The sequence below is a fragment of the Salvelinus sp. IW2-2015 genome, linkage group LG18 (genome assembly GCF_002910315.2).
Source record: "Salvelinus sp. IW2-2015 linkage group LG18, ASM291031v2, whole genome shotgun sequence".
Classification (NCBI taxonomy): Eukaryota; Metazoa; Chordata; class Actinopteri; order Salmoniformes; family Salmonidae; genus Salvelinus; species Salvelinus sp. IW2-2015.
The window spans coordinates 52,879,876-52,897,452 of NC_036858.1; the positions used below are offsets into that span (position 1 = coordinate 52,879,876).

Below are 17,577 nucleotides of genomic sequence, written 5' to 3' on the forward strand. Positions count from 1 at the left end.
TCTCACTTAGTTTACCTTTAAACCTAACTTAACCTATGACCTGACCCATCACCTTATGCATTACTACCCCACAGTGGCAAGAAGAGACAAAAACACAAAAACTAAACAACACAAATGTCTCCCAGCCTCCCACACATAGGTTACTTTCTGTCCCTAACACTAAAACTTCAACTTAAGCTTATAAAAATTATATTTAAATGTTTTGATGAAACTTAAACTCAATAAAAACTAGTAAAGATGATCTGTAAGCAGAATTTCTAATAAMAATCTTAAAACTACTAGAAGTAAAACCTAATATAAAAACACAAAACTATAATAACCTTGCTGCCCAGTAGGTCTATRTCACATACAGCAACAGATCAAAGGAAACACAATGACATTTGTTTGSAAAAAGCAACTATATTTACAAAGACATACAATGTACATTTCCCTAAAATTGTCCCATCATAATACCATTGCATTTCCCACAACACCTGTATCCACAACACGTGCAGCCACAGTAGAACAAAATAGAACTTCATTTTCAAGCATATTTTGCCAAAGCATTTTACCAAGAAAGATATTCATCAAAACACTCCAGACGCTGCGATCGTGCCAAAAACTGCAAGCAGGTTTTGACAAATGAACTCATTCACCCAATCATGCAATGTACATGGACGCACTGTAAATCCTATACCCTGGATATGTTTGTCTAATATTGTGACAAAATATTTTCCGCTGTCTGTGATCACAGCTTTATTGTGATCTTTTAAAATTGAATGATGACATTTAATGTGTTTCATATGGAAATTAAGCTACTGTACCATAAATCCTAATAGATGAATCGATCCTATCTAACACAGTTAACTTTTAGTCTCTCATCACAGCCATCGAGTAGCTGATTTAGTTTTGGGTTTGAAAAAATAAATATCTGATAACACTTTCTATGAGGCTCATTCATTTGATGTAACAGATTAAATGCATGAGCTTCATAGAAAATAATGGACTCGAGGAGCAAATAAGATTTAACAAATTGTGTTCAGTGTTTTCCTCACTGCAGTGTACACACACACACACACACACACACACACACACACACACACACACACACACACACACACACACACACACACACACACACACACACACACACACACACACACACACACACACACACACACACACACACACACACACACACACACACACACACACACACACACACTCTTTTAGCTTTTCTCTTTTAGTCTTAGACTGAAAACTGGTTGAATCAATCTTGTTTCCACGTCATAAAATATATATATATATACTGTATGTGATGATGTTGAATCAACGTGGAAAACTGATTGGATTTGAAAAAAGTCATCAACGTAATGGATTTCGTATTTTATTCACCCAACTTTTCACCTAAATCCAATGACACGGTGAAATGTTTTGTTGATTTCACGTTAGTTGACAACTCAACCAAATGTAAATTAAAGCTAGACATTGAACTGACGTCTGTGCCCAGTGGGTTATCTCTTCAGTCAGTCCTATGATTGAGCGTAGTCTGGCAGTGGCACCGCTTGTGGTCTCTGCTTGGTCGGCTCCCCACTCGGATTCCCTGCATCTGACCTCTTATTGACCTCTATTTCTCTCGCTATGTCTCACCTACCACAGGACCGGAGCCCTATGACTGTGCCTCAGGACAACCTGGTCTGACAATACCTGGCTGTCCCTGTCMCCTGTTCACCTGACTGTGCTGCTGACCCAGTTCTGCTGGTCTGACCTCAGCTGCGGTCCTCTGACTTGAGTTCACTGTCCGTGATACCTTGTCCCGAACCCTGCTTGTATGTTTRTGCCTCGTAGAAAGTGTTACTAATAATCAAAACATTGATATTTAATTGAAGTAATGATCAGTTTTCCATTGCTCTAAATAGACCTGAAAGGATGTCAGCTCTTCATGTGAACAGTTTTCAAGTTAAATGGTGCAGTACACTGTTTCCAATCTGACAACAATTTGATTGCTTTTTTGAATGTCATCATTCAACCAGTAATCCATGTTGGATTGGTTCCCTATGCTAACTTTCTTTTCTACTACTTATTTTTGTGAATGAAATTCCCTACTCTTTGTATAAATTTTCCCAGTTTGTTTTCATGGTGGCTAGTTGTCTGCTGGCCAGTGTGGTTGTGTTGTTCATTGTTGGAGTTACTTTTAGCAGAGTGCATGCTCTTGGTTTTCTCTGGGGCATGTATGGGTGCAGGGCCTGTTGCAGATTGTAAGGAGTGGGGTTGATTCTTCTCAAATGAGCAGAAAGGCTCAAATCTGCTATACAAACGACTACTGCCCCCCTGATCGCTACGCCAGTTTCCTGATGCAAGGCTTGCCCTTTCATGTCTTTCATCAATGGCAGTAGGCTGCCCCTGTGTCCTAATGGATGTAGCTCTGGCAGGAGGGTTTTGCTGCARCTCGTCAGTGCTGAAACGAGGGGCTGATGATTTTCCTATATCATCTGCAAAGTGGTTCTTGTCCATCTTTAGCCTGGTAGGGGATCTGGTTGGATTTGCGGTGCCACTCTGCGATGCAACCTTCCTCTCTCTGTTTGGTCTTTGTTCTTCTTCCTCAGTCACTATGGTGTCTGAGCTACCACCCCTTACATTTTCCTTGGTTAGAGGGGAACCCTCTTTTTTCTCTGGTATGTTGAGCAATGATCTGATTTTCTTGGAGCTCTTCTTGAGGAAACGAGGTGAGCCCATTGCTGTACTGGTGGACTTGTAAGTGGGCTCTTTGCTGTTCATATCAAGGGCTGCTGCAGACACAGTTCTGGAGGGAGGCTCTTTCCAAATGGAAACAGGGGGTCTCTTTATGTCCACTGTGTTTTTGACATCATATTGAGAGACAGATCTCTGATCCTCATTCAGATTTGAAGAATATCCTCCATTCTGTGCACCCACTCTTATTCCACCACCATCTGCCTGTTTCCTCACAAAGGCCCCACCATACATGTGACTGGAGGACTCTTTATTGTCTCTGTAGTCTATGTTGGACTTTGGGTCTGCCACACTGTGCCTTTTGTGCCAGTTGTCTTGGAGGAGCTCAGGGTTTTTGATTACCAGTCCCCCTTTGGTTCTGCCCAGGCTGGCATAGACAGACTGATGTGGGTCTCTTCCTGGGCCATAGCCAATGTTATTCCTAGGATCATCCAAAATCTGCAGACCTTGCTTCTTCATTATAAACTCATCCTGTCTCATTCTGTTTTCCATTGATGTTGCTGGATTCCATTGCATTGATGAGTAATACGGTGCATTGTTTTGCCTTGCAGAGGGATCAACCTGACGTATGGAAGAGTTTTTTGAGTAACTGTTTGTCTCCGGTTGCTCTGGAATAGTGGACTTGAAAACAAGGGATGACCTAACTCTGGAGGGAATGAATGAGCTAGATTTGTTTTCCAGAGCTTCATACTGGTCCAGATAATCACATGGTTCCCCAATAGGAGTGTCAGTGTTATTGAGGTAAGACTCTATCCTATATGTGCGCAAGAAGGACTTAGCCGTGTGCTCCAAAGTTGGTATGTTCTGCTGCATGGAGCGGGTGTGTTTGTCATTCCCGTGGTAGGACTGCCGAATATTGTGACCTCTGTACATCTGTGCCCCCTGAGAATTGTCGTCCATAGCATTGGAAAAGTGGCTTCTTCCAGGGGCGCAGTGATAACCTCCATCTCCAGCCACATTCCAATTGCTTGCCCCATACCTTGTGTTGTGTGGAACATGCAAGACTTCTTGTCTCTCCCCAGCATAACTGTGTCTTTTCAGGAAGTTTGCAGTCTCTGCAGACTGGAACTGATGGATGTGTTTTTGAACACTCACACCATGATTGATCATGGGTCTGTGTTGAAATGGCTCCTCCTCATAAAGTCTCTCCTCCATCTCTCTGATAGGGCTCGTCATGCCCATCTGTCTYTCACAGGCTTTCCTGTACACTGTGTCGAGGGTATGTCTCAACTGGTCCTTCCTCTCAAAGGCTTGGCTGGATTGAGAAGCATACTTTGCCAGAGCATGCCTTCCATTCCTTTCTAGTAGCACACCCTCRGGAGGGGCGAGAACTGCTGGCATGGAGGAGCGAGCGAAGAGCGTTCGAAACTCCTCGTCATAGGACTCCACCAGCTGGCCTGTTATGACCTGCACCATACTCAGGTTGATTTTCTCATAGGACCACATGAAGCTGGGTGGAGAACAAGAAACGTAGAGCAGCAATTACTTCAGTGTCAAATGTCAAYTCTAACAGACATGTTCAGCTCAGTCTATGCACGAGGTCAACTAAGGTAAACAGTTTTGCATTATCAATAAATTGTCTGTTGTCAACCCTTAGCATCTCTAATTCATCTCTAAGTTATGGCAAATKTTTCTATCAAAGATAAGCCTTTGGCTGTCTAAAGTAAAATATTAATATTTCTTTATCTGTTATTCTTTTTGAAAAGTCAACCCTTTCAGACACAAATCCCCAATCTTAAATGTTTTCATATCTCAAGAGAAGTTCCGTGTTCTACTTAGAAATCAAATACAGTCTCTACAGAAAGCCCTGTAAAGTAACATTGCACAGAACTTCTAAAAATCTTTAAATTGTCCAAGCTTTTATACTTATATTCCATGCATTATTTATATCACAGAGGTAAAAAAAAAAAAACACATGAGATTGGGGTCAAAAGCCAGAAAATGTTCTCTTTAAGCCTTAGCCTGTTCAAATAGTCACAATTGCAATACAAAGAAAGAACATCATAATGACTCAATACAGTAGATTGTATTTATAGCCAAAGAACAGTTKAATCAATATTGAGAAATCCTTATTCTGAACCACTGGCCTCCTAGTTCCATTTACCTGTATGATCCGTACACCACTGTYTGGCAGTCCACCAATAGAAACTTCTGCTCCATTGCTCCATGAAATGTAGCTCCTGAACGACAGAGGTAATCCTGACCCTTCACTGTGCGTACCSTCATGTTCTGTAGACCAAGACAGTCAAAGTGGCATCTTAGCAAGACCATTTTACGGTAATACACCGCTTTATGCAAAGCCTGATTATTATCAGTATCCTCGCATGAAAGATATATTGACTCTCTGAAATAGCGAGAGAGCTTTATTGCAGCCTTGTAAAATGCTATGACAAGAAAGCATAACTCTTTTGGCTGTGTCCTAAATACCTCTGGTAATAACCACCTCAACCTGTAAACTACCTCGCCCTGTAAGATAGAGTGAGAACTAAGTTTTCAGTGGTTCAGGYTAATTCTGAAATCCATCTACAGTATATAACACAAGACACTGCAATAACCTTCACCCTCCCCACTGCTGCACCTCACATAGTAAATGATKTATCAGATAGAGAGGTACAATATGCTGGAATTCTTATTTTCACATTGCCGAAACATCATCATCCCTCAATAACTTCAAGATAGTCACTTGTTTTCTTTGGTGAAGATAAACWAAAAATGACAAATCAATACTGTATATACGATGAGAGGAGGATCAGTCAATACTTTTGATTATCAACCTCTAAGTAGATTAATCAACGTTGTAACAGAGTATGTGAACGTACCCTAAGTTTTGGGATTTGGATGTCTTGATTCTCAGCCATTGAGAGAAAGCTTTGCAGATGAAATTCATCCAGAAGCACATAAACTGGAGTWCCTCTGATGGAGGCATCAACCGCTTCTTTGAATATATCCACATCTGTAAAAATGTCCATTACAATTGCAATAACCTATAAGGAAAGAAGGGAAAATAACAAAAAAGGTTATGGTTAACATGATGATTTATTAAAAATAATTAGCATACCATTGTAACACCTTAGTGTTGATGGCTCCACCTTTTGGATCTTTTGGGAATTAAAGTATGAAGGATTGTGTAGAGCTGTGGTGCAGTGGTAACACTCCCAAGCACATGTCACWTATGACACCCCAACTGTTGCTCCCACCTACATTACCGGTCAAAAGTATTAGAACATCTACTCATTCAAGGGTTTTTCTTTATTTTTACTATTTTCTACATTGTAGAATAATAGTGAAGACATCAAAACTATGAAATAACACATATGGAATCATGTAGTAACAAAAAAGTGTTAAACAAATCTAAATATATTTTATATTTGAGATTCTTCAAATAGCCACCCTTTGCCTTGATGACAGCTTGGCACATTCTTGGCATTCTCTCAAACAACTTCACCTGGAATGCTTTTTCAACAGGCTTGAAGGATTTCCCACATATACTGAGCACTTGTTGGCTGCTTTTCCTTCACTCTGCAGTCCGACTCATCCCAAACCATCTCAATTTGGTTGAGGTTGGGGAATTGTGGATGCCAGGTCATCTGATGCAGCATTCCATCACTCTCCTTCTTGGTAAAATAGCCCTTACATAGCCTGGAGGTGTGTTGGGTCATTGTCCTGTTGAAAACGAAATTATACTGCAGTCCCACTAAGCACAAACCAGATGGGATGGCATATTGCTGCAGAATGCTGTGGTAGCCATGCTGGTTAAGTGTGCCTTGAATTCTAAATAAATCAGAGACAGTGTCACCAGCAAAGCACCCCYACACCATAACACCTCCTCCTCCTTGCTTTACGGTGGGAAATACAGATGCGGAGATCCTCCATTCACCCACAACGCGTATCACAAAGACACGGCAGTTAGAACCAAAAATCTCCAATTTGGACTCCAGACCAAAGGACACATTTCCACCGGTCTAATGTCCATTGCTCGTGTTTCTTGGCCCAAGCAAGTGTCTTCTTCTTATTGATGTCCTTTAGTAGTGGTTTCTTTGCAGAAATTCGACCATGAAGGCCTGATTCATAGAGTCTCCTCTGAGCAGTTGATGTTGAGATGTGTCTGTTACTTGAACTCCGTAAAGCATTTATTTGGGCTGCAATTTCTGAGGCTGGTAACTCTAATGAACTCATCCTCTGCAGCAGAGGTAACTCTGGGTCTTCCATTCCTGTGGCTGTCCTCATGAAAGCCAGTTTCATCATAGCTCTTGATGGTTTTTGCGACTGCACTTGAAGAAACTTTCAAAGTTCTTAAAATGTTCCGTATTGACTGACCTTCATGTCTTAAAGTAATGATGGACTGTCGTTTCTCTTTGCTTATTTGACCTGTTCTTGCCATAATATGAACTTGGTATTTTACCAAATAGGATTATCTTCTGTATACCCCATCTACCAGGTCAAAACACAACTGATTCGCTCAAATGCATTAAGAAGGAAWGAAATGCCATTAATKAACTTTTAAGAAGGCAAACCTGTTAATTGAAATGCATTCCAGGTGACTACCTCATGAAGCTGGTTGAGAGAATGCCATGAGTGTGCCAAAGCTGTCATCAAGGCAAARGGTGGCTATTTGAAGAATCTCAAATATAAAATATATTTTGATTTGTTTAACACTTTTTTGGTTACTACATGATTCTATATGTGTTATGTCATAGTTTTGATGTCTTCACTATTGCTCTACAATGTAGAAAATAGTAAAAAAATAAAGAAAAACCCTTGAATGAGTAGGTGTTCTAAAACTTTTGACCAGTAGTGTACCTGTATCCCCCTCTCAATAAAAGTGTCAAATAAARTGTCAAAATATTTTTGTGAGACATTACTGTAAGCTCAGGAACTCCATGTGATTACTGTGACTGTGATTACCATGACCCTGCATGCCCTTATAAAGTGTAAAAATGTTTATTAATTGTTGTTTTAGAGTTCAAATAATTTTCATGTTATACCCCTATGGTACATATTATACCCTGGCCATCAGATGCACAGTACCATGACATAGACCCACCAGGTAAATCCAGGTGAAAGCTTGGATCCCTTTTTGGTGTCACTTGTTAAATTACTCAGTATATCAAAGTAAATGTCCACCAGAAAAAAACACACAGAACATTACAATATATGTGCCCGAGTCCTATCATTATTAGACCTGGTTGAAAGATTTTCATAATATACACAATATGTCGCATTGTGCTGACTCTTCCTTTTTTTAAATAAAATCTATACTGTATAGTATCTCAAGGAGTGACTTAGTGTGTGATCACAAGGCTATGGCCACTCTGTGTTTACCATATTCCCTGTGACAGGTTTGACTTGGTTTGACATATGGATGGGAGTATTACCTATATACAGTACACACCCACCTCATCTGGCTAATACTTGGAATACTTGTAACTAGTACTGTCTAGACAATGTAGACTAAATCACGTGAGAAACCACAGTAAAGCTATAGCTTATGCCTGCACATGTACATATCCATTTTGCTGACCTCATTTCTCAATAAAATCAGACTGATCTGTAGACTTCCTAAATTCTAGGACAGTGAGCTAACCACACCAGCACTACTACCTGCAATCACAGTACTAGTATTGCTAGTACTTTTCTCTCATCTGGTTCAAACCTGCATTTACTCGTTCATGTTAACTAGACCGACTGGTTAGCCTCACAGCTCTACGGTCGTGGGAGAATATTTACCCGAAGTCTAACTGGCCACACGCGGTTTCCTCCGGCCAGCACTGTGCTAGCTACAGCGCACCTTAGCAAAGGTAGCTGTTAGCTAGCGAACGCAACACTAACCTCGCGGCTGTAGTGTGCCCACGTTGCACAACCTAGGTAGTATTAGCCGCAAGGCTTCTACTAGCTAGCTTACGGCTACTAAAGCCGAAGAGCTTACACGTTGTTTTTACAACAGGAATCTTAGCATAGCCCTGTTCTGCATAATGGCCACTGCTTCTCCATCCCAAAAGTAGCCTAGAAAAGCACTCAAACCCCATGTTCTTGTGCTTGCGGCTCCATGATTGCAGGGAAGGATTTTCACCTTCAATGCATACATTGCCTGGGAAGGTAACATGCTCAGGAAGAACTCGAGAACCACAACTCCTGTAAGCATTGTAAATTACTCTAGAGTGGGTTTGAGAAGGAGGTTAAAATGCTTTGCTGTCTCTAACCCCTCCCCTTTCAGCCACCGGCCGAGGTGGAGGCTCAACCCCTCCATAACCTCGCCCAGCTGGGGCGAGGCTATGGAGAGCCTCGATTCCCTCCCCTCACTGTCTGACGACATAGTGTTGGGGGAAGGTGAGCTAGGGGATGATGAGGAGGACGAGCCTGAATCCAGATGCTTGGGATTACGTATCAAAACCTCTGTGCCTCCTGTAATGCCATCCAAGGCYGTGGTCATACCATGAGTCTGGCGGTGGTGGGAGAAAGGGCTCTTAGCAGACAAAGAAAAAGTGAACCTCCTGGATGACCCTGTGACACCCAAGGAGTTGTTTAACCCCGCTGTCGACACCAAGCGGCAGAAGTGTGACATGCTACACCAAGCGGCAGAAGTGTGACATGCGTAAGAAAGAAATCAAAGCCTTCAGCCTGCCCCACAAACCCAGACCCTGTGGCAGCCCGTTGGTCACTGCAACTCACCCCAGCCTCACAGCATGGCGGGGGCACCAAGTTGGCCCAAGACCCCCGGCAACACAGCAGACTGACAATACCCAGGCTAAGCTCTTAAACCAGGGCACCCTGGCCGCAGCAAAGTTCCACTCTCTTAACCACCCTAAGGGGGGCAGGATGGGTCAGCCAACCTAGGGCACAGCCCTAATCAGCAGAGGAGGATAGTTTGCAAAGCCTACGGCTTCCTTGCCCTACCCGTCTCTCTCGGGTTTAACGTAAGCCACCCGTCCCCATCTCTGCCTCGCCCGACAGTGGGGTGGAACATCTGCATTGGGTAAAAAACAACATTCCCTTTGTAACAGCACACTTGCATGACATTGCTCACATGGGATGATGGAGGATGTGCATTCTTACCCCCAAGTGCTCTTACCCCCCTTGGACTTTCCCCTCAGCACCTTCTCAGGTTCTAGCCAGGGAMGGAAGTCAGCATGTCCACTCTCCCTCGGGTCTCTTCAGACATACAAGCTGGATGACAGATTGCCATTTGCCCTTTTACTATGGCCAACCATTTCCTTTGCCTTATGGCATTTTCACCTCTAACCGTCTAGTGCACGAACAACACAGTAACGCACCTTCTCTTTACTACCAGGTGCCATTACTCTAAGTGAGCGAGGCAGGGAAGAGACCTAACACAGGCCCTGGTTAGCAGAGATCACTCTCCTGCTTTATAAGCAGTCCTGATAGCCACTGTTACGCAGGGATCTGCAGACCCAAACATACGTAAAGACTTGCCACCCTCACCCAGTAGCCATGGTACTCTGGGGATGGCCAGTGGGAGGATAAATCTGAATGCGACAAGCCGGCAACTCAAAATCTTTCACGATCTAGAGTTCCAGTGCCCCTCCTATACGTCCACTTTTTGGAAAAAGAGACAATGSATTTTTTGGAGAAATGGTGTAACGTACACAGATCATTCATAAGGCATATGGCCAACACCCGTAATACAGACATGCTCTCCAGGGTAGTTCCAATAGCATCACCCCTCAGAGGCTTCGACACTGAGGGAGAATGCCCCAGGAAGATGCAATGACATCCAGTCGGTAAAGACTTCAGAAACGTATGAGGGCTGGCTCAACATGCCATAGCGCAAATCTCCCATAAGGAGATGTTTTACAACATTGCCTAAGAGGTAGCCATACCTCTGGTGGAACGACCCATTCTGGGCTGTTACCCTTGCTACTATATTTTCCAATGGAATAGCCTCCACTATCTCAAGATAGCTGTTGGAGGTGCCCAAAAAACACAGAAGTCATTGTCACTCTAGAGCAATACTCTCGCTTTAATCCAATCAAATGCACCAGGCACATTCTGGACACAAACGGTGGAGAAGCTCTACTTCCGTAAACTGGGTGAGAGGTGGGTGTAACCACAAGCTCCAGGGYACGACAACACAGTTGTCACTCACCCAAGGCCTGCAGGTGGGATTTTGGGTACCAAGGTACCCAGGAGGACCCCGGGCAAACTGAAGGCATGAACGGTGGGTTGACAGTGATTGYAGCCCACTCACTCGCTTTGCAGGCACAGGGCAGACAGTAAAGGGGGTTAGAAAGAGAAGTATTACATCTCCCCGCTTTCCAGCGCCTCAAGAGGCCTCAAGCACAATAGAAGGGTCCCAGTGACGGAGCTAAAAGCTTGGAGACTGGTTTTGTGTTAGCGACACACACCCAAAAAATGACATAACAGAGGCTGTTACCCTACTGTGCAACTGTCGAGGCCTGTGTGACAGGTGAGATAGCAGTCAACTGTTCCTTTAGAGATCTTCACTCTGTCCAAAAAGGTCCTGCAATGAAGCATAGAAACCTTGCAAACAGAGGGTTGGGGTTAGAAAGGGTTATTAAGTGACACATTGAAAGGAAACGTAACCCCGGTTCTATGAGAATACGAATGATATGTGTCACCACCTTTCCCTGCTTGCAAGAGCACAAGGAAGAGAGACATGGTCGAGAATGTTGGTGGGCTTGTTAACAACCCTTAAGCATTTCCCATAAGTGACACATCCCACTCGCATTTTCATCAAATTGAGGTTACGCAAGTAACCTAAAGTTTCCTTTGCAGGGGCACCTATATTTTTACTCATGAAGGTAAGTTGCAAAACCTGATTTTATAGACMCACCCTGACCTCCTCAGACACTACTGACTAGTGAAAAGGAAACGTGTATAATTTTTCTCTGGGAGGAAAGGGAGTTGTGCTGTAAATAAAATGGGGCCAGGAATCTGGTTATTGAATTTGTCACTTTGTCTTGTAATAGTTTACATTTGTGATTCTTGAGCTATCACATTCACACACAAAGAGACAGTCACAGTTGGGGAGCAGGCAATATTAGCTAAACATGCAGCTTTAAAAAATACAATATTGTGATTTGCATTCCATAAACAACCATTAGYATTACCATTGTTGTGGATACAATGCATTGCAGGATTAAAGTACCTGTCTGGCATCCTGAATCTGTTTACGGATCACCTCTTTGATGGTGGGGCTGTTTAGTCTGGGTGGATGGAAAAGCAGATCTATATTGGTTTGGAGTTTATCATGCATGACCATCGGCCATCCTAACTCCAGGTCGGGTGTCACTATGTCTGAGTGCACAGGCCAGTACGTCCCAGTTGAGGACTTGCTGGCCGGAGTGTCCAGTGCTGGGCCGTTGATTTCTTCTGTGTGGCTGCTAGGCAATGGCTGTGAGGCATTTGTAGTGATGAAGTGGAGTTCATCTTCTGAGAGAAAGCTCCCTATCCGCTCGGCCTTGAGGAACTCCTGGTAGCTCTCTCTGCCACCATTCACCAGGGAATCGATAGCAAGGCGATAGGCCTCCTTATAGTGGGGATGAATGTAATCCTCAGACTGCAACTCTCCTTTCAARGATGACAGCAGGGAGAGTTGTTCGGATTCCATCATCACAGTGGCTAAGCGAGCCCTGTTACAGATGGTGGACGCTGGAAGTCAAATGGACAAGAAGCAACGTGTTAGAAAAACAATGCGATAGTGAGTGTTTTCATTGAAATAAATTATGTGTTTTCACTGAAAATCCCCATTTAAGTATTTTCCCGGTTCATGTTTGTCTAACTTCTRGGAAGATTATATCCCACTTAACCCCAAGATTTCCCTGAGTTTTCACCATCATTGTAAAGCTGTAGATTGTTTTGTTGTTTTGGGGAATTCATTTCTGAGTACTTTTTTAAAAGATTTGTACTTATTGCATGTGATTAGTGGTCAATCCTGTTATGTGAACCAAACTTTTGTTTTAATATGGTAAAAATATGTATTTTTAAATTATGTTTTCAAACTAAACATTGAACATCTAATACTCAAATCATACTGTAAAATCAGGTGAGTTGGTTCTAATATTTTTGGCAATTTTCAGATGTTTCGTGGGCACAACACGTCAACCCTGTTATCCATAGATAGATAGGCTAATCATGTTTTACCAAGTTAAGCATGCATTCAATTGCCCCTCCCTGTTGCACACWACATGCTTCCATTCCCCTATCACCAGGGGAGTTGTGACTGATTTAAGAGGAAATTGCGACCCAGTTTCCGTCAACCATATACCTTTAATAGTCCCTTTTATAGTATCTTCATTTAACCTATTGAGATGGGAAAACATGTTTGTTATGAAGTTGAACATTTATGACAGAATGTTTAAATTAGGTGAAATATATATATTTTTTTAAATTGTTTAACTACCCAAAAGGGACTCAATTCGTGGAATGACATGTGTAGTGTTATGTTGTAATAGTTTCCCTTAGTTTGTTTTTTGGTTAATCAATAACTATGTAATTAGCTCATTTCAATACATAGACATTCTAGCTGTCAGAATGTACACATCAGAAATAGGTGTTCATGTTGTCAGAAGCACACTGTGTTCTAAACTACTAACTGCAGCTGGCCCAGCTTGTACAGACTTGTTGATTAATATGTCTCGTGTCTGAGCYGTTGAATTGCGATTCCACTTTGTCTCTATGCTGATGTTTTACCTGTTTGATTGACTTGCGGAGCGAATAACTACACTTTGTATTCGGCCATATTCCCAGTCACCTTGCCATGGTTAAATGCGATGGTTTGCGCTTTCAGTTTTGTGCAAATGCTGCCATCTATCCACGGTTTCTGGTTAGGGTAGGTTTAGTCACAGTAGTCACAGTGGGTACAACATCTCCTATTCACTTCCTGATAAACTCAGTCACCGTATCAGTATATTCATCTATGTTGTTCTCGGAGGCTACCCGGAACATATCACAGTCCACGTGATCAAAACAATCTTGAAGCATGGATTCTGATTGATCAGACCAGCATTGAATAGTCCTTAGCACGGGAACTTCCTGTTTGAGTTTCTGCCTACAGGAAGGTAGGAGCAAAATCGAGTCGCAATCAGATTTGCCGAAGGGAGGGCGGGGGAGGGCCTTGTAGGCATCCCGGAAGTTGGAGTAGCATTGTTYGAGTGTTCTTGCAGCGCGAGTACTACAGTAAATATGTTGATAAAACTTTGGTAACGTTTTCCACAAATTTGCTTTGATAAAATCCCCAGCTACAATAAATGAGGCCTCAGGATATGTGGTTTCCAGTTTGCATAAAGTCCAGTTAAGTTCCTTGAGGGCCGTCGTGGTATCGGCTTGAGGGGGAATATACACGGCTGTGACTATAACCGTAGAGAAKTCTCCTGGGAGGTAATACGGTCGGCATTTTATTGTGAGGTATTCTAGGTCGGGTGAACAAATGGTCTTGAGTTCCTGTATGTTATCACAATCACACCATGAGTAGTTAATCATGAAACACACACCCCCGCCCTTCTTCTTCCCGGAGAGATATTTATTCCTGTCTGCGCGATGAACTGAGAACCCAACTGGCTGAATGGACTCAGACAGTGTATCCTGAGAGAGCCATGTTTCCGTGAAACAAAGTATGTTACAATCCCTGATGTCTCTCTGGAAGGAAATCCTTGCCCTGAGGTCGTCAGCTTTATTATCCAGAGACTGAACATTAGCGAGTAATATAGTCGGAAGCAGTGGGTGGTGCTCTTAATTCACTCTGGCGCGCCTCCTGAGTTGACTAAAAGTCTCGCCCGAGTGTCTCTTTCTCTTTTCTGCTGAAGAGTTGTCTTAGCGTCAGTTAGGATCACCACTTTATTTTAAGAATGTGAAATGTCAGAATAATTAGTAGAGAGAGGATTTATTTCAGCTTTTATTATTTCATCACATTCCCAGTGGTCAGAAGTTGTACTATACCTCAATTAGTATTTGTAGCAATTGCTGTTAACTTGTTTAACTTGGGTCAAACGTTTCGGGTAGGCTTCCACAAGCTTCCCACAATAAGTTGGGTGAATTTTGGCCCATTCCTCCTGACAGAGCTGGTGTAACTGATTCAGGTTGGTAGGCCTCCTTGCTCGCACACGCTTTTTCAGTTCTGCCAACAAATTTTCCATAGGATTGAGGTCAGGGCTTTGTGATGGCCACTCCAATACCTTGACTTTGTTGTCCTTGAGCCATTTTGCCACAACTTTGGAAGTATGCTTGGGGTCATTGTTCATTTGGAAGATCCATTTGCAACCAAGCTTTAACTTCCTGACTGATATCTTGAGATGTTGCTTCAATATATCCACATAATTTTCCTGCCTCATGATGCATCTATTTTGTGAAATGCACCAGTCCCTCCTGCAGCAAAGCACCCCCACAACACGATGCTGCCACCAACGTGCTTCATGGTTGGGATGGTGTTCTTCGGCTTGCAAGCAAGCCCCATTTTCCTCCAAACATAACGATGGTCATTATGGCCAAACAGTTCTATTTTTGTTTCATCAGACCAGAGGACATTTCTCCAAAAAGTATGATTTTGGTCCTCATGTGCAGTTGCAAACCGTAGTCTGTTTTTTTATGGCGGTTTTGGGGCAGTGGCTTCTTCCTTGCTAAGCAGCCTTTCAGGTTATGTCGATATAGGACTCGTTTTACTGTGTATATAGATGCTGTTGTACCTGTTTCCTCCAGCATCTTCACATGGTCCTTTGCTGTTGTTCTGTGATTGATATGCACTTTTCACACCACAGTACGTTCATCTCTAGGAGACAGAATGCGTCCCCTTCCTGAGCGGTATGACAACTGCGTCGTCCCATGGTGTTTATACTTTTGTACTGTCTGTTTGTACAGATGAACGTGGTACCTTCAGGCGTTTGGAAATTGGTCCCAAGGATGAACCAGACTTGTGGAGGTCTACAATTTCTTTGCAGAGATCTTTGCTGATTGCTTTTGATTGTCCCATGATGTCAAGCAAAGAGGCACTGAGTTTGAATGTAGGCCTTGAAATACATCCACAGGTACACCTCCAATTGACTCAAATGATATACATTAGCCTATCAGAAGCTTATAAAGCCATAACGTCATTTTCTGGAATTTTTCAAGATATTTAAAGGCACAGTCAACTTAGTGTATGTAAACTTCTGACCCACTGGAATTGTGATACAGTGAAATATAAGTTAAATAATCTGTCTGTAAAAGCTGTTTAGAAGCCTCTTGGACCTAGACTTAGCGCTCCGCTTGCCGTGCGGTAGCAGAGACAACTGTCTATGACTAGGGTGGCTGAAGTCTTTGACAATTTTTAGGGCCTTCCTCTGACACCGCCTGTTATAGAGGTCCTGGATGGCAGGAAGCTTGGACCCAGAGTACTGGGCTGCGCTGCACTAACCCTCTGTAGTGCCTTGCGGTCGGAGGCTGAGCAGTTGCCATACCAGGCAGTGTTACAACCAGTCAGGGTGCTCTCATGGTGCAACTGTAGAACCTTTTGAGGATCTGAGGACCCATGCCAAATCTTTTCAGTCTCCTGAGAATAGGTTTTGTCAGCCCGCTTCACGACTGTCTTGGTGTGCTTGAACCATGTTAGTTTGTTGGTGATGTGGACACCAAGGAAACTTGAAGCTCTCAACCAGCTCCACTGCAGCCCCGTCGATGAGAATGGGGGTGCTCGGTCCTCCTTTTCCTGTAGTCCACAATATCTCCTTTGTCTTATCACGTTGAGGGAGAGGTGTTGTCTTGCACCCACGGCCAGGTCTCTGACCTCCTCCCTATAGGCCGTCTCTTTGTTGTCGGTGATCAGGCCTACCACTGTGTGTCATCTGCAATTTAATGATGGTGTTGGAGTCGTGCCTGCCGCCGTGCAGTCATGAGTGAACAGGGAGTACAGGAGGGGCTGAGCACGCACCCCTGAGGGGCCTGGCGGATGGTGTTACCTACCCTTACCACCTCGGGGCGACCCGCCAGGAAGTCCAGGATCCAGTTGCGAGGGAGGTGTTTATCCCAGGGTCCTTAGCTTATTGATGAGCTTTGAGCGCACTATGGTTTTGAACGCTGAGCTGTAGTCAATGACAGCATTCTCACGTAGGTGTTCCTTTTGTCCAGGTGGGAAAGGGAAATGTGGTTGTGCAATAGAGATTGTATCATCTGTGGATCTGTTGGCGGTGGTATGCGAATTGTGGAGTGTTCTCTTTGTCGTGCAACTGTCACTCCCTTTGGAGTGTTTTCCCTTCGAGATCATTTAGCTGATGTACGAGGCTATTAAAATAAATAACTTGATTTTTGATGTTGATTTGGTTCCCAATCAGAGGCAGCTGTCTATCGTTGTCTCTGATTGGGGATCATACTTAGGCAGCCTTTTTTCCCACCTTATTTGTGGGATCTTTTTTTGTACAGTTACTGTTGTAGCCTGCAGAAGTTACGTTCGTTTATCTTTTTTTTTTTTTGGTGTTCATCAAAATAAAGAAAGATGTACGCTTACCACGCTGCCCTTGGTCTCCTTCTATCAACGAGCGTAACACACTCCAAATCAAATAAAATAAATTATTTATATGCCCTTCGTAATCAGCTGATATCTAAAGTGCTGTACAGAAACCCAGCCTAAAACCCAACACCAAAACAGGTGTAGAAGCACGGTGGCTAGGAAAAACTCCTAGAAAGGCCAAAACCTAGGAAGAAACCTAGAGAGGAACCAGGCTATGAGGGGTGGCCAGTCCTCTTCTGGCTGTGCCGGGTGGAGATTATAACAGAACATGGCCAAGATGTTCAAATGTTCATAAAATGACCAGCATGGTCAAAAAATAATAATCACAGTAGTTATTGAGGGTGTAGCAAGTCAGCACTCTCAGGAGTAAATGTCAGTTGGCTTTTCCATCG

General features: G+C 43.2%; 1 protein-coding gene across 1 annotated transcript in view; it reads right to left on the reverse strand.

Annotated features, from left to right (window-relative positions):
• Positions 1-365: 365 nt before the first annotated feature.
• The window catches only part of LOC111978502 (protein FAM83B), a 20,394-nt gene continuing 3,182 nt past the window's right edge, over positions 366-17,577 (reverse strand). Inside the window, exons 2-5 of the mRNA XM_024008606.2 lie at positions 11,858-12,360; positions 5,550-5,714; positions 4,835-4,959; positions 366-4,180 (exon numbers count right to left, since the gene is read on the reverse strand). Coding sequence (XP_023864374.1) covers positions 2,056-4,180; positions 4,835-4,959; positions 5,550-5,714; positions 11,858-12,322 — 2,880 coding nt within the window. The 5' untranslated portion in view covers positions 12,323-12,360 and the 3' untranslated portion in view covers positions 366-2,055. The remainder of the gene's footprint in view (positions 4,181-4,834; positions 4,960-5,549; positions 5,715-11,857; positions 12,361-17,577) is intronic.